Genomic DNA, 17500 nt, shown 5'->3' with positions numbered 1-17500 from the left:
TACATGTAGTTTGGTTCTTGTTACCTTAACACATGATTTGTTATGGGCTGGGTTACAGATATGAAATATTTTGCCAGGACAGAAGGGGCATTCATGGTAAAATAAAATTGGATCAAATTTCATGTTAACACAGGAATAGTTTAATTGAGCATTAAATAAATAGACCCACTCATGTTGATTTCCTTCGTTTGCGGGAAAGTCCATGGCAAAATATTGCAGTGAGTTACAATACAATATACAATACAATACATTGACCGCTCCTCTTAGGGGCTCTTCAGGGCCAATGAAACACAATGAAACAACAGAACAGAACAGAACAACAATTGTTAAGAATCCCACCTGGCCGGAAGCAAACCAGTTGGCTATTTACAGGTGCAGCTGGGAAGTTGAACCAGGGACTACCAGGATCAAATTCAACGAGTGGTCAGAGCGGGTCTTGAACCCGGGATCTCCGGATATCAAGGCAAGCACTCTAACCACTGGGCTACGCTGCCTCCCTTGTTTTTCTTTGATGGATGTTCTTCGACTGAAATCTCTATTTTTCATGTTTATAGGCTCATTTTGAGTTACAAAAAGCAAGTCGTCAATATGAAAAAGCCAACAGCAGGCATGTCTATGCGCGGCAGCGAGTTCATGATGCCGAGTACAAGGTGTTTTCCAGTGGAGAAAAAAGAGATTTTGATGCGGCTATGCAAGAAATGCTTAACCAGGCAACAATTGAGGTAGAAAATGTTGGCTATGGGAAATGCCTTAAATTATTCAGTAATTTGCTGTGGATCTTCGGTTGACTTTTGTTGCCTTTTTGAAACATACAGTGTACTGTCTCTGTTGACAGTTTCGTTATTACGTCAGCAAAATCCAGAGGAAAAAAAAATAACCTTGTATTTTTGCGGCCTCACAGGTCAACGAAGCTGAAAATCAGAAGAAGGACAGTTGGTTAACTCACCAGAAAATGTACAAGGCTTACCAAGATGTTGAGAAACAAGCCAAGGAAATGCAAAGCAAATTAAAAAGATCGATTGAAAAATCAAGGTATTTAGTCCAAAATATTGGGGATGGGGGGGAGGGGATATGTGCTATTGAGTCTCTGAATGATGATTGATTAAGAACAAGACGCTACGGGTAGCCTACACTTTGTTCGAAGGCTTTTTAGTCGATTTCCCTTAAGGTTCACAGTATTTTTTTGCTTTAATATGTCTTGGTCAGTACGTGCAATCGTCAAGTCGCCTGAAGGTTGACGGTCAGGTCGCCCGAAATGATGTCGCCCGAAACCAGAGTACTTATCATCCTGTCGCCGGAGAACCCGAGTGACTTCGCCCGAAACTTTTTTGATGGCTTAATGTCTATACTAGCTTCTATTCTCATTGAAATTGTTGCCAAAAAATTAAGTGCGCGTTCGTTTATTGCCTTACAATAAAAATCAACAGTCACTTCAATTTTACGCAAACAGGTTGCGCCAGCCTGAAGATCCTGTGGAATATTTCCTCTTGGACGAGAATCACTTACTAAGCACCTGCTTACGAGCCTGTGTCGAAGCAATGGACCGACGACATCTCGTTTTCGTAGTGCCAGCCCAGCTCGAACTTTTGGAAAAAGCAGAGACCTGGCATATATAGATGGAAAATCAAAACTCGTCTGTCATCCATACATGTAATAAGTTGCGATCAAAATGCTTTTAGGCCCACAAAAAGTCGCCAAAAGTCATTGCGCACCATGACTGAATTTCGTGTAACTCGAAATTATTGATATCAGATCATGCAAAAACAACAACAAAAAAACGACCGCAATGACTTTTGGGCGATCGATTGTGGGCCACTTACATCCACTTATCAGCGCACTTTTTAATTACTACACACGAACAACTTTTCGGGCGACGTAACTCGGGGTCTCGAGCGATACGACGATAAATTTTGGGTGAAATTGTTCTGGTTCCGGGCGAGATGACTTTCGGGCGACTTGACCAGTTATCGTCACCGAGTCCTACGATCACCGGATATTGCGTGTAACGAAAACACAAAAACTCGTTTCCGGTCTCGAGCACAATTCTTTTTCCCCCTCTTTCGTGGTCTATATTGGTCATCGCGATCGCCTCTGAATGAGAAGATAACGGCCGGGTAACTGGGTAGCTTCTCGTCTCTCTAGAACTCTTACGCATGCGCAGGAAAATCGCGACCCAGCCAAAAAAAAAAAGAAGAGTCGAAGTCGAATTCTATACTTTGTTCCCTCGAACAAAGTAATTACTTGTGCAATACTTATTTTATTTATAACTTATTTTATACATATGAATGTCGGCGTTCCGTTTTCTACGTTAAATTATACATGTATGTCTTGTATATTGCCCTGTAAATTTCGAATTGATTTTTACCACTTTTTTCCTCATTTATGTGTTTATTTTTTTCGTGATATAGACCGTACTTTGTTCAAAAGGTTGGCTTCGATCGACATCTTTGGGTGAGTTTATGTGCGGGGTGCAATAGTAATAGATGTAATACAGCTGTAGCCTACACTGGTTGTGTTGTAAGCAAGTGCAGTGCTCCTTTTTGGCATGGCGTTGAAAATGATGATAATTAACAATTATTCGCCGAAGGCGAAGTGATTATCGGTGAATATTCACCGAGACGAAGTCGAGGTGAATATTCACCGATAATCACTGAGCCTGAGGCGAATAATTGTTTTAGTATAAATACACAGGTGATTATTTCAAAAAAGAGAAAAAAAAAACATTTCAACGCGAAATCATCTTCACTTACAGTGGCAAAACGACTACTGGTAGCCACTTTGTCCGTCGAGGTAATTATCGGCTGATAATCCGAGATAGCGAGCCAATGAGAGCGCGCAATTTTGTATCATCTCCTGTGTATTTATACTAATTAAAATTAATCCTAAGTAGTTTTCATTGCTGAATATTTGATTCTCAGCTGAGGATGCAACCCAGGGGGATAGGGATGTGTGAGGCGATTAATGGTTTAGTTTTTTTTTTTTTTACTTGATTGAAAAGGACTAAGCTACTTAGCGCCAAATCTTAGTATGCTGCTTCTAAAAAGGTCTTGCCTTTGAGGGACAAAGTTCATTCCTTGCCACACCCCTTGCTAATCTTTTGATGGTAAAGAGCAGATGGAAAGTTTTAGGGAACGTCGAGGTCTGGAAGACTTTAAGAGAAAAAAGCAACAGATGAAGTACAAAGGGAAGGAAAGGAAGAGAAGCAGTTTGGGAGTTGAACTCCAAGAATATGAGAGCTCATCTCGCAGAAAAAAGTCTGGATTTCTTTAAAGACTCTTTTGGTTATTTCACTCAACAATATCATTGTGCAACTTGGAGCTTTCTATTATTTCCTGCAGCAATTGAGACAAAGAGTGGATTCAATTCAAAAAGGGCTCACTGAAGCTAAACTCATTTACTCTAAGTGCCTGAAGTCACTGGAGGTAATTAGCGATGATATCCACCAGAAGCGAAAACACAAGAAGTCACCGACGTCAATTCCAAATCTTCAAGAGCGAGGAGATGGCGTCGGAGCAGATTCTGAAGATGAGGTATCTCTTGATCAGAGCCAGCTTGATCTTGATTTGGATTGCGAATCGAGCCTCAAAGAAGTGGATGGCATTTTGCCGAACAATCTACCAGAATCGCCAACTTCCTCGGGAGAGAAGGCAGAAACGTGCGGACCTCTGTCTGGTGATGAAGGTACTTGTATTTCTGGTACAAGTTCGTGTGTAGTTGTTGTTGAGTGGATTATTATCGAACGTTATTTTGCCGTAATTCCATTAGTACGCTCGGTGATTGGTTGAAAAATCTCGTGCCATCTCTTAGCCACATAGGAGTAAAAGAAAACCCATTGTAACTTTCGACGGTTGTAGGTATTTGCCTGATGTGACTGGATGAAGTTTCAAATTTGGTTCGGTTTTGACGGTATGCGATTTTGGAAAACGACGTGCCTTCTTTTCACTCGGATTTCCTCAGTCAAGAACAAGCCAAGATTCGCAATCCAGTTAGTTGGTGTCATGTGATGCCTCATCGGCTTTACCAACTCAATAATGGTGAATGTGAAGCCATGAATAAAACTGACCAACTTTACTCACTCCGACTACGCAGCATAAATTGATCTGGAAAAACGCTTAAAGGTTACTCCAAAGCCATGTTAGAATAATATCTAGCGCCGCATTTATTAACAATGGTTGCTCAAAAAAACATAAAGAGCTAAGGTTCTTTTTTTCTGCTCAAAATTTCGTTTTGTATTAACAACGGTAATGTCAACGAAAACTTTACTCGAAAATATTACTTGGCGCTAATAGCCAGGTGATCTGGTGACGTAATTTAGAGGACTGGGCAGAAAAATTTAAACGCCGTATCCCACGGCGTGCGGTTGTAGGATACGGCGTTAAAATTTTTCTGCCCAGTCCTCCGAATTACGTCACCAGATAACCTGGAGTAAGTATTTGGCGTTTATTCCGTCTCGTTCACCTTGTGCAATAGAGCTTTTTTTCAATTGAGTATCGAAAGTAATTAGCGAATAACTTTGGTTTTGCATTACTTCACTCAGTGATTGGTTCAAAGTTCCCGCGCCACGTTTTCAACCAATCACAAATGAAACCAAAACCAATCGTGGCTCGCGCGTGCACATTCTCCCGCGCTTTGTGTCAGCTACGTGTAATTACTTCGAGTTTTGATTGGTTTACTGGATTGTCTCAGTCCTTTTTGATTGGTCAAAGTAATTACTCTGGTTTTGGTTTTACGACACTTATTTGAAAAGTGCTCTACCAGCAAGCGATCATAAAACTGGATTAGCTCGAAGGGTTTAAAAGTAAAGATAGAAATATGAACGGTTAAAATGTTGTAAGCTCACGTGGGATCCAGTGACTATATGCACTCCTGGCTTCTGGCTCACGTGGTCATCAAAACCTGAAATTTGTTGATTTCACGTTCTTGTTTCACACAGCACGGACAAGAAATGCACTGAAATGCGTGCCGCACGTGCAGCACAATTAATTTTCCTTTTTTAACCAATAATATTACTAGGGAGCTTAAGCAACGACAAACGTCACGAATTTGCATATTTAGTGGGAAAAAACGTCGGAAAAAACAATAGCTTGGCACCCTCTGCACGTGCGTTTTTCACTTTTGTCCATTTCTTTACCGTCTTCAGCAAAACAGCATCGTGAAATAGCCAAATTTGAGGTTTTACGAAGAATGTCAGCAGTTAAGGATAAATTTTCCTTTCGTCCTTGAAATTAATCGCCGTTCTGACCAGTGTCATTTTTGAGGAACTACCCATATTGTCATCTTAAAACGGTTGAAATAACTCAATGTTGTACCCGGCTAATAGATCATTTTGCAGATGCGACGGCCATTTTGATTTGCATTGTTCCAAATAGCTATTATGGGATGCCCAGGGGGCAAATACATATTCATATTTCATATTCATTTGCCCCCTGAGCATCCATAATGTCCTTCGAAACAATACAAATCAAAATGGCCGCCTTATCTGCAAAAAGGTGTTTTCAAACTGCTTCTTTAATTTGTGTGTTGAATTTGCATGACAATGTAGCATTCACATTTAAATCATATGGAAATACTCGGAACAAATCGTTTTCTTCCAAAAAGAATTAGTCTGTAGTCACGAAGTGATTGCAATAACGCGAACTGATTCATGTTTTGAGATGACGTTCTCGTTGCCGTCGCCGTTGTCGTTGCTGAAGCTCCCTAATGTCCTCTTTTGGCGTTGGCGTTGCTCGAACTCCCTAATTTCAGCTGAATGCCTATTGACTTTCACATATCACGCTAATTCATTATTTTTGTGTTGCTTATTTGAAGCTTCCACACAGATGGAAAATATGGCCCTCGAATCAGCTTCTTTGGACACGTTGGACAGCAGATGCGTTTCAGGAGCAGAAAGCCCGCGAAGCCCAGATTCGTTGGTAAGTTCTGCATCTGGCGACTTAAAACGTGAAGTTTATGGTTGTGAACAAGAAGAGGGCCAATCTCGTGAGAGAAATAGTGAGCGAACGCAAACTCGTGAGCCAAAGCTGATTAGTGAAGGAGCGACATTTCGGGAGGAAGACGCGTCTTTGGTGAAGAGTGACTTGATGGCAGGGAAGGGTGCTTCATCTCCAAATCAATCACCAGAGGCTAACGCTGAGGATGGCGAGCCACGTGAAACTTTAAAGGCATTGAAAAGCGATGTAGAGAGGGCGAGTGAAGCAGTAGAGTTCGAGATCTCTGCTAGAAAAGAAAATTCCCAAAATCAGGAGGATACAACAAATAGAGACGGACATACTCGGGAAGCAGTCGACAGTAATGTCATCGTAGAGACAGAAGGTGCCCAAACGTCGTAGGAAGACAGCAATGGTATTTTTCAAAGCGAATCTTCATATGTTGCAAAGACTTCTTGTACATATTGCATCCGCAAAGATGTGTGAAAGGTTTAAGGAACGAATGAAAAAAAAAAAAAAACATGAGTCCTTCCTTGGGCTAATTGATCAATTGAATGAGATGGATTTCGGAATCGTACGTCCTTGGCCCCGTTCGAACCGCAAGGTCGCACTTTTTTATAGCTGTTCTCACTAGACTGAGAAGTAGTTTAATTGTAATTGATTTCTAATGCCTCAACCAGTTAGAGGAACAGTAAGGGTATCAGTGTTCTCACCGAATACATGGCGTTTTTATGGTAATTTTTTTGCCCACAAAATTTCTCTATAATTTTGTATACCGTACTTCAGAACTCGTTGTACGTACCGGTTATTTTCGGTTGATTGAGGGCCCAAGCTCGATGCTCGCGGGTCATGAATCAACGGGAAAAAAATGAGGACCCGTAGCTTTCAGTACGGATCGAGACAATGAGATTAGTAAGATCAAGAGAAAATGAGAGGACAGAGAGGGAGGCTCCGGGCGTTGGCCGGGATATGTCATGTCCACGAAAGTTATTTTAGACGAGCGGAAGTCTTTGTTCTAGCGGAAGTATGTCTTCCGAGACGTCCGCATGCAGTCTTGCTCACAGGTTCTTAGTGAAGTGAGAAAATGGCGGCGCACGTTGGAAGGCTGATGAAAAAAGATGTCGAGGCTTCCTCGGTGTGATCGTCATCCGACTGTTGATCGCTAACATCTGACTCGCGTTCTCTGTTTAATTCACTGATGTCAGCCAGCGAGTCATTCGTGTCCACAGAAATAGTGGTGCTTATTTCCCAGCTGGAATTAACAGACCAGAAAAAACATTTTCCGCGTTTCTGAAAGTCGTTTTCATCGACAAACGTTAAGTCCACTTCGTCCGCCATTACATGAAATCATTGCTTTTCTTTGAAACATCAGACCGCGGTTGGCCTGCATGCGGACGTCTCGGGAGACAGACTTCCACTAGAAAAAAGACTTCCGCTCGTCTAAAAATAACTTCGTGGACATGACATATCCCAAGGGCTGGACCGGGAGCCTCCCCCTCTGTCCCCTCATTTTCTCTTGGTAAGATATTGATTAAATCTTTGTAGGAATGAGGAACGCGGGAAAGGAAACTAACTACCGTAGTTGAAATAAGCTGCTACAAATGAATGGCATGCGTCAAAATCCGAAAAACTAATTACATCTACTTGGCTTTTTGAAATAGTTGCTTGCAAGATTCAAACAGGTTTTGCAAGTCTATTCAACATAAACCACGTGAAAAACTTGGTAGAGAATGTTATATCAAAATTTCTAACTTAGCGGGCCGTACTGTAGAATACGGCGTGCTAAATTAGCCAATCATAGCTCGCGTACCGTCATAGAGATGTGTTTTAAAGAAATAGTCTCATTGAAATACTTATCTTTTAAGAAACGCCTTTGTAAATTTTCGAAAAAATTGTAAACGCAAGGAAAAAAAAGGGAATCTTTGTTGTGCTAATAGTGATTAGAAAATAACGTGTTACCGTGTTTTCAACTTAAACTGAGTCCTTTAGCACTAATTTCGCGATCTTCGTCTCAAGACTTTTTAATCGTGGGTTTTATCCTGTTCCCTGTTCAGTATAATTTAGTCAGGAAGTGTTGATATTCGTTGGAACACGAGCTTTGAACTCGTCACTTTCGTTGTGTTTTTCCTTTTATTGTTGTCTTTGCCGCTGCCTGTCGTTTTCCCCGAATTTGCGGACACATCACTTTTCAAAATACCATTTCCTGTGCTGTGTAGTTTGACTGACATGCTGGTGATCATTTGCCTAATCATGGAAAAGAAATGAATTTAACTTAGTCGTTTCTTCCAGGCTCCAGCTACAAATAGAGGAGGCGTTTTTCGAGAGTAAAGAAATACCAGCGGTAAAGAGAGCAATAAAAGGAAATGTGTTGTGAAATAGGCCATTTCCGAGTTCAAGTCTGCCTCCTCTTCAAAGCGAGTCTAAGTGCAAAGTTTTTGTAATGGTAATTAGTTCTACTTTACATATGAATAAAAACTAATTTTCATGACACAAACGTCGCACTTAGACCCGCTTTGAAGATGAGGCAGGCCAGAACTCGGAAATGGGCTATTGCATCCTTTGGAAACTCGGAAAAAATCCGAGTCCAGATAGGATTTGAAGCTAGGGATCTAGTTGGATGCTCTAACCACACTAGGCTTCTCTGAAGACTCCTATGGTGAGCAAGGATGAAATGTGGGTCTTTGACTTGAACTGCATCACGCAGTTACAGAGTCAACGAAGGAAGGAAGGAAGGAACTTTATTTAAGTGCCTAGTCGTGCTACAGCGCTGAAGCACTAACTGGAAACACTGGAAACTGAAATTAACAATTAACACAAATCAAGTCGAATGTTGGTTCTTGAGGAAAGGGGAAAACCGGAGTACCCACAGAAAAACCTGTCGGTGCAGAGTAGAGAACCAACAAACTCAACCCTCACATCACACCGAATCTGGGAATCGAACCCAGGCCGAAGACGAGTGCTCTCGCGACAGACAGCATAGCTCATAACTGAATCGCGTAGTCACCTTACAGCATATGTGAGATGCGTCAATTAACCACTAAGTGAGCAAATGTGAGAATGATCATTACGTTGTGAAATTGCATCTATTGGAATTTCGGGGGAAAAAAAAGAAGATTTTTCCCAGTTTTCAATGGATGCAGTTTCAAAACACATAGCATTCTCAATCGGAATATCGCTCAAATGGTCCTGTGTTCACTTTGTCGTCACAGCCTTTTCCGTTTGATTTTGTCTTACTTTGCGTGATTAGGCGGGTCTGCGCGCATTTCCATACGCCTTGTTTCGAAATGGCCGCCATTTTAGTATTCTTTCGTTCCCCTGGAAATAGGCCCTTTTGGCCTCGCTTTCAAACGGAATTCTAGTGGAAAATTCACCACCTGACGAGGGGATCCCTCGAGGTCATAGGCGTAAGCTACTTTTTAGAAGAAGGAAAATCTTCTGTTTCCTCCCTTCGGTCAAGATTGCTTTGTAAACGGAGACTGCTTTTGAAAACATAATTGTGTCAAATTTTGCTTGCGTTGCTATGTAAAGCTACGTGTTGCTACGGTGCAATATCAGTCAGCCTTGTTTTTAAGTCGCAATTCCACACGGAATACCTCGCCTCATCAGCCAATCAGATGGCGAGAATTCTCCTCGCTATGCGATTCAAAAGGATATTTAACCTCGAGGCCGAAAAGGGCCGATTTGCAAGGAAACAAAAGAATACTAAAATAGCGGCCAATTTGGAATATGGTGTATGTATAGGCGGATATGTGTCTTCATTGCACAGGGGCCACGGAGTACGTTTGAAAGTGGAGGGGACGGGGGCGCTAGGCTTTGATGTGGATTTACGGAAGTGTAAAGGGAGGGGGAAGAGGTTTAGGAGAAATCAACACCGAAGGAATGGGGAGGGGTGGGGGGGGGGGGAGGGGCTTGCCCCACTCTCTCCGCGGCCCCTGTTGCAGCAAAATGGAGTCAAAGGCTCATTCGTGCATGTCGCTATCAGAAAGACACTGCCATCTCAGTTGAATGGCATCCCACTGACACACAACTGGGTTAAAATGACGCAAACTCGTTGACACGTGGCTTCAGCACCTCACTAGCGAAAGATATACTGAGATATTAAAGATTTAATGGGATTTGAGCCCATGTCATTTGCGATGCCGGCGTAGTTTCTACTAACTAAGCGATCAAGACAAGTTGAATCTGGCCATTTTGTGATTTCGTTAAAGATCCTTAGTTGATGGATATATAGTCTGCATATTTCTTTATCCAGCACCGATCCCAGCCCTTGGATCGAAAGCATCGTCACTTTCCAGCAATTTCGCGAATGAGAATTTAAAATGTCCATTGTTTTATTAGCAATTTATTTTAAATACATAGTTTCACTTTCATTAAATGAAATAACACCAGGCCAAGAAGAGGGCTTCGTGAGGCCGTTTGTGAATAAGCTTTGGGAAGGAAAACTTCAGACATTTCATCTCTTCACGCGATTGTTTGAAGTTTGGCACCCAATAAGCGCTCTCGCGTGTTTCTTTAACTTGGAATGTCTCGAATGAGCGCTTTGAGATACTTCGTCAGCGGTTACAGTCAGTGTTCAATAATGTCACAGGTTTACCAATCCCTGAACGTACTGGGCTTAATATTTGCGTCATACCCACGAAACACACTGGAACAGCGAGCAGGCGTCCGTTATGTTAATCTCATGACTTAGTCATTTTTTTCTTCTTGGCAAAAGGCGTGTTCTCTTTTCATACGTGACTTTAATTTAGAAAAAATAGCACTAATAATTCATTTATCTTTTCTTTATATCAAACATCGTCGGATGATCCTTGTTTTCTGTCATTTTTAAATCTGTGTCGAACGACGGCAAACATTGTGATGCAAAGTAAAGCCAACATTCCAAGGATAACAGACACGCCTAAAATTCGATCCTGGTCCGAAGAATCTGCGAAAGTAAAGGTTTGGAAATTCGAGTGTTAGAAAAAATGCGTCTGGACACTAAGTTGATAAGGGGTACACTACAGAGCAAAGCTCCAATCGAGAGTGTTCTTGTTCAAGGCCACACCACACCACCGTGAACTACGTGCTCTGCTCATCGATTAGTGTGGGTTCGTAAACGTCCCACTTAATTTTTTGAGCATGAGGGTTGTGAGACGGTCGTAGTGTGACAGAGAATACTTGAAGTTGTAACCTTCAACAGATGTGATTGAAAAGGTTTCGCTTTCCCCGCAGTCGTTTTAAGATCACGAGTGTTGGTCCGACCGGTTTGAACCCACGACCTCTTGAATGGTAGTCCGATACTCGAGTACAGTAAACACCCGCATATAAGAACACATTTTTCAGGCTTAAGGCTGATCGTGTTCTTATTTGAAGGGTGCTTAGTGAGAAATCAGCCTGAAAGTGTTCTTAAAATGTTCTTAAAATTTGTTTCAGAAATACTTTAAAGTGCCCCTGTAATAAAAAAAAGACTTCCTTTTTTCCTTCAGATTTTGAAAGTGTAGTTGCGTAACACCTGACTGGCAATATTTTGAGCTTTGAGTTGTTTCCAAAGGCCGTTTACTTTGAGTGTAAGTTTTAGATTTCGCGGTCCGCCATTACTCACGTTCAAAACTGACCGATTGGACCTCAGATGGTTGCATCCAGGGAAACGTGACGTCAGAGGCTCACTAGCTTAAAATTTCAGCGTGTGAACGCAGCTTATTATATATGCAAAGCGTGAGTTTAAAAGTCTGAAAGCCCAAAACCCCCGTGCTGCATATTAATTCTGCGGCGTACACACGTATTGCATTTTTAAACTAGTGAGCCTTTGACGTCATTTTCTCCTCGATCCAGCTCTCTCAAGAACATAATGTTAGTAATGGCGGACCATTAAGTAGGAAAATTCCAGTTAAAATAAAGAGGTGTCTTTTTGAAATTAAGGCTTAAAACGTGGGTCACTTAGTGTTTTGTTAACACAGTTTTGAAATCCAAAGAAAAATATGAATTGATTTTTTGGTCACAGGGGCACTTTAAACTATACATTAGTGGAGGTTTAATTAGCATATAATGCAGTTTTGTAATATATTTTATAGTTTGTAATGGTCCTGAACACCAGAGTTCTTTGATGTAAGTTACTGTACTGAATTGTTTCCTTATCCTAATACCCTTTCCCTTTATATTAAGAACATGTTTTATTTATCAGCCTGAATTTGTTCTTATTTATATGGTGCTTTATTGACCAAATTTCAGCCTGATGTTCTTAATCCACTAATTCTTATATGCGGGTGTTTACTGTAACTGAACCAACCGACAGCTTTTTTTGGAACTAATCTGCCATATCTCACCCCGTAATTGATTAAAACCGAAGCACGAAAAATACAAGACAATTACCTTCTTGAAGTTTCTTTGCATTTTTAAAGAAAATAGGGCCATGACTTAGCAGCTCAACGTGCAAAGGCTCATTGTATGGAAGTGATCTGCGTTGACGTTGCCTTGGCAACGACACATCACAGTTTTTGAAACACACCGAGTCTGGATCCGTAGAGTTGCAAACTATAGCCTGCGAGGAAAAGAAAAGTACTACCTGAGAACTACTTGATGAATGAATCAGATCCGGAAGTGGGTAGTCCTAATTAGAACAGACATTGTTGGTGTCACCCGACTCATCTCAAGATGTCCTTCGACCAGGTTGTGGGAACACGAACCGATGTTACCAAGAATATATTAGTAGAAAACGATGCGTGATTTATTCGTGATGACCCGGGCATACTCCGAAATACTCGAGTGCGACTAAAAGGAGTGAATTACAATATTGACCTATTGGTTTTTTATTTCTATTTCCGACTGCTCAGATGCTTCGCTGTGCTGAGTATCGTCGGAGCAGGGTTATTAAAATTCTCAGCACTAAACTGACCCGGAAATTTCTCCAGTCAAAAAGTTGTTATATACTTCCTCTATTCCAAACACTGATAATAACAGATGCGAAACTGTTAATGAGTATATTGAACCAGTCTTGATTGGCAATTACATCATATAGGAAAGAAAAGTTGGATGTTGTAAGCTCGCGTTGGGATCGAAACCCTAAACTAAAGTTTGGTAATTGTAGAGGTTGGCTAAAAAAGGACCCAAAAGTGTATTAGATGTACGTTCTAGGCGATTTTTAAATCGATTTTTTGAACAGAACATTTCGTTCCGTTGTGTTGACGTCGTTGGGCTGAAGCTCAGCATATTACTACTTGACAGTGTTAAGGGCTCATTACGGGGAACCTCTATCTCCACTAATTCCTTGAGTCAACCCTTTCCCGAATAAATTTATTTTTAAAAACAGGTTTTTCCGGCCAAAAGTATCATATTTTCCTTTACGCTGAGATAGCTCTGTTTTGATTGGCTTTTACAACAGTGGGCGTGCTGAATCTCCCAAGGGAGGTGTTCCGTAAGTAAATAAAGGGGGTAGTTTCTAAAGAAACTGTGGTGCTGCGTCGATGAGGAAGTAGTACACAAAAATTTGATTTTATCAACGGAGTTGATAAAACCAATTTTTTGTGTGCTGTAAATAAATCTACTCGAGACAGGGTTGACTGCTAGACCTAGCATGGCAGAAAGGGGCTCCCAATATTGAAAGGTCTTGAATCTGAAATGGAGGGTGGGGATAGACCTTACCTTGCAGTGGATGTAGACAAAAGGATCAGGTGAAGTAACAAAATGAAAGGCTTGAAGACTGAAACGATGGAGGCCTTTGTGTTCACTATGATGATATTGAATTGTTCTGTCTTGTGGACAACTGTTGTCAAAATACAAAGAAATTTGAGACAATATCAGTTCAGTGTGCGGTGGGCTACCGGGCGAGTTCAAGACGCGCTCATGAAAAATAGAGATAACAACTAGAGTTGACGACCACTTGTTCATCTGGTCAGCCTCCCACCAGCTCGTGTTTCACCCGGTCTATATTTTATACTTATTTGAATTATTCCTAAAGATACTTCTAGGGTTATAATCTGAAGTGGGATGAAAACAGAGAGCTACAGGATAGTGCCTAGGATTGGTGTTACGAGACAAAGTGAAGCGTGAAAAGTTAGGATTTACGATCAGACGCCGATCAGGATTGGCGTTACAGCGCCGCGCTACAATGGCATGCCTTGGCTCCTTCTAAACCCCACCAAGATGGACTATTATGCCAACAGGTTATGCGACAATGTTATTGCGTGACTTACCCATTCCGGATCAGGTCATACTTCAAGGTGCTGTTGGGATTTGGATCAGGAGTGGCGTGACACCGCTGAGCTACGATAGCCAATCGTGGATCTTTGGAGTCTACGCTTAGCTGAAGGTAAACACGCTCATTGACCATAACCCCAATAGGGAAGCTCTGATCTCCGTATGGGCGAGTGTATTGCGCATCTTTAAAGACCCCGAGGTTGATATCAAACATTCCAGAGTCTGAAGCATTGGCTCTGATGATTTTTCTTCTGGCATCCAGCTGAATGGCACTTGCACGACTCATCTTTAGGTAAAGGCATCTGTGGGAAGTTAAAAAAAAAGAAGGTTCTTTTCAGCCAACAACCCGACCCACGCCACCACGCGGTATTTGCATAGGTTTGTTTTCATGAACTCTGTCAGTTAAGCTGTGCGGAATCCCAAAGAAATAAAATCATTTGTTTGTACTTTTCAAAATAGCCGCTTTGGGGGACTAGGCCAAGAAGAATACGGTATGGTAAATATGTTTTATTGTTATTTTATTATTATCAGCTAAACGCTCTGCCCCAAACCGCCCTGTTTCAATCAAAGCCGCCACCAGCTTTTCAGACAGTTGAAAAAAGAGAGGATTTTGTAATACATTCACCTGAAAGAACTAAGATGGCCGCTCCACGTCATCAAGGACTATATTTCAAGCCCCGGAAGGCGTAAGAGGGTGGGAGCCGAACGCACGACCACCGCATTAGATCAAGACACAAGGCCAGACTGGTGGAAGCCGTATATAACTGATCTATTAAGTGATGTATTTCAAACGGTGATCTAATCGAGAGGTCGTGTTTTCATTCCGGCGCCGGTCAGAGATTGCTGTCTTTTCCCGCGTAGAATTTTTTTATAATATTCTTTGACGGCGTTCATGGATGCCACCTTCTACATCCAAGAGTATTACTTCCCATTATTTGAATGCAATAGTCTCTCATCCACATGATACTGTAGGACAACTCTTGCACTCAACTCAATTTCGTGTTGGATGCATTTCTAATGAGTGCATCAGTGTGTTACTAGTTCTCAATTGACTGTAAAATTACCTAATTCACATTCCAACACATGCTTTCACTCAACTCTATCTAACAAATTGGTGTCACTTTTCATGAGTCTGTCCTGTTATTGATCATGAATTTCGTCATAACATTGTCAAAGTAGCTGTGGATCCACGAGGCGATAGCCTGAGTGGTTCCGCAGACTACTTTGAAGAAATTCACTGTCAATAACAAGACAGACGCATGAAAAACTGACATCAATTTGTTTTTTTTTTATAATAACAAAAAGGCAGAGGGGTCAAAATTAAGTCAAAACACGAGAAGAACGCGAGACAAAAATGCGAGAAACTTCAATCTGAAGCGAGCATTATCGCAAAAATTATAAATTCATGTTGACAATAAAAATTAGCCAATGAGCGGGCGATTATTTTCCAGTCATTGTAAAATTCGTGTTGGATGCATTATGCACTGCACTTTGTCAACAAACTTACCTAAATGGAATATCTACGTCCGCTAGCCTCGTAATGATACTTTCAGGCGGCCTCTCTCGGATGGTGTTCATGTAAACGAATGCACTGTCCGTGGAAATCATTTTTGTACCACATGACGTCAGGTTTGTCTCGAACAGGAAGTGAGTGCCGTTGTCCGTGGGAATACATCTCGGGTCGTTGAGGCGCAAGTCAGTTCTTCTCATCATTCCCATGAAAATATCTTTGTCGAGTATTACTCGGATCATCATCTTCCCGCAGGAGATGGCCAGATGCTCGTTGATAACTTGAAGAAAATAATTCATTATATAAACACCAATGAAATACCAGGTGCATTACCTTTCGCGCGAAAAAATTATAACTTCACACGTGAAAAGACCATCGTTGCTATGGTGAAATAGTAAATAGCACCGTTGTTCTACGTTAGGACTACAAAAACTAGAGTGAAATGGTTTGGTATTTCGTTGGCGTCTGTATAATAAACATAACATTACATGAGCGCTTGGAGATACGAAATTTCTCTTCTCGTGATGAAAAATACTTTACTCGTTCGCTGCGCTCGCTTGTGAAATATTTTTCAACATGAGAAGAGAAATTTTGTATATCCGCGCGGCCATGTAGTATCCTTTATCTATTTAATTACTGTTGGCGAGTCGGCGATAAGAGCTTTTCAAAATCTTAACGACTTCCAATCTTTTGCATTAGACGCAGTAAAAGCCTATATTTTACAAGTTAGCCTAAGACTGATATAAATGGTGCCAATTGTGATTTACCCTTTTTGCGTCAATGGTTGCTATAATTGTTAAAATATATATAAATCATCACAAATTTCGTCTTAATGACGATCGCTTTTGCAAAACCAAACCCTTCTTGCCATTGAAGGCTAGCATGTAAGTTCGTTGATTTGTGAGCTTCATTCTCTTTCATTCGAAGTATTGATGAGTTTTCAATTAGCGAGAGTGGAATCTTGGCTTGAAAACAAAAACAGAAGTGAGTCATACAATGGGGAGGGTTTTAAAACAACCACCAACTAGCTGCAGTTGCCCTGTATCCTGATCAGCCATTGTTTTCAGCAAAGGGCAGCTTGTGTACTCACGTTTTTCTAAAAGTAAAACTGCTTAGTTCGCCATTAATACATTTACTCCAAAACGCACATTACGTACACAAGAAACAAAGTGACCTAGGATAGTATAAAAAGTACTAAAAAATGATTTTAAAGCTCAAGTTTCGATCAGGTTCGATAGTTTCACCTATAAGTTCTATACAACTGCTGCACAAGGTAAGGCAATGTTTTTTTAATGCATTTCACTGAATGGATGAGTTGGCTTATAGTTTTGACTGTATTTGCTAAAACAAATCTCGGCTCTTATTTTAGCCGAACACAGGCTCGTAGTTAAAGAATCGAAGGGTTTAAAGGTCTAGTAGGTTCTTATACATTGTACGCGGGCTTTTAAGTGTAGCGTCCAATATTTATCCTTGGGTATTTGTTAAAACGCATTTTATCGCTCTGGTCCCAATTGTTCAAACGATGGATAGCGCTATCCCCTGGATAAATCACTATCTAGTGGATAAGTCATAGCGAAACCGACAATTGAGTTATCCAATGGATAGTGATTTATCCGGTGGATAGCGTCATCCCCTTTTTCAACAACTGGGACCAGTGGTCTGGAACACGCCCAGATCTTGACTGAGTCAATTGATAGCGAAAGTAAATTTCAAACGGGAATCAATCCGGGCTGAACTCGAGTTGTCGTAAATCAATTCATAAAGACAAACCTTTGAAGCCTGGCCCGGCTCCAACAAGTTCTTCTGATTCTGGAGGAAAGAAAAGGGAAGAATTTTTTTTCTTTTTGTTTTTTGCATACAACTACAAACTACTACATTCACTAAAAGGGAA

General features: G+C 41.1%; 2 protein-coding genes across 2 annotated transcripts in view; one reads left to right on the top strand and one right to left on the bottom strand.

Annotated features, from left to right (window-relative positions):
• LOC138047881 (SH3 domain-binding protein 5-like) overlaps nucleotides 1-7875 on the top strand; it is a 13925-nt gene extending 6050 nt beyond the window's left edge. Inside the window, exons 4-8 of the mRNA XM_068894567.1 lie at nucleotides 555-722; nucleotides 902-1032; nucleotides 2409-2451; nucleotides 3339-3681; nucleotides 5809-7875. Of these exons, the coding sequence (XP_068750668.1) occupies nucleotides 555-722; nucleotides 902-1032; nucleotides 2409-2451; nucleotides 3339-3681; nucleotides 5809-6329 (1206 nt within the window). The 3' untranslated portion in view covers nucleotides 6330-7875. The remainder of the gene's footprint in view (nucleotides 1-554; nucleotides 723-901; nucleotides 1033-2408; nucleotides 2452-3338; nucleotides 3682-5808) is intronic.
• Nucleotides 7876-10236: 2361 nt separating this feature from the next.
• Nucleotides 10237-17500, bottom strand: part of LOC138016236 (uncharacterized) — a 150053-nt gene continuing 142789 nt past the window's right edge. Inside the window, exons 132-137 of the mRNA XM_068863406.1 lie at nucleotides 17380-17418; nucleotides 15607-15889; nucleotides 14096-14401; nucleotides 13545-13665; nucleotides 12276-12444; nucleotides 10237-10851 (exon numbers count right to left, since the gene is read on the bottom strand). Coding sequence (XP_068719507.1) covers nucleotides 10715-10851; nucleotides 12276-12444; nucleotides 13545-13665; nucleotides 14096-14401; nucleotides 15607-15889; nucleotides 17380-17418 — 1055 coding nt within the window. The 3' untranslated portion in view covers nucleotides 10237-10714. The remainder of the gene's footprint in view (nucleotides 10852-12275; nucleotides 12445-13544; nucleotides 13666-14095; nucleotides 14402-15606; nucleotides 15890-17379; nucleotides 17419-17500) is intronic.

This window comes from Montipora capricornis, chromosome 1 (genome assembly GCF_036669925.1).
Source record: "Montipora capricornis isolate CH-2021 chromosome 1, ASM3666992v2, whole genome shotgun sequence".
Taxonomy (NCBI): Eukaryota; Metazoa; Cnidaria; class Anthozoa; order Scleractinia; family Acroporidae; genus Montipora; species Montipora capricornis.
Note: the sequence above shows the minus strand (reverse complement) of the source record. Positions and strands in the feature narration are given on the sequence as shown.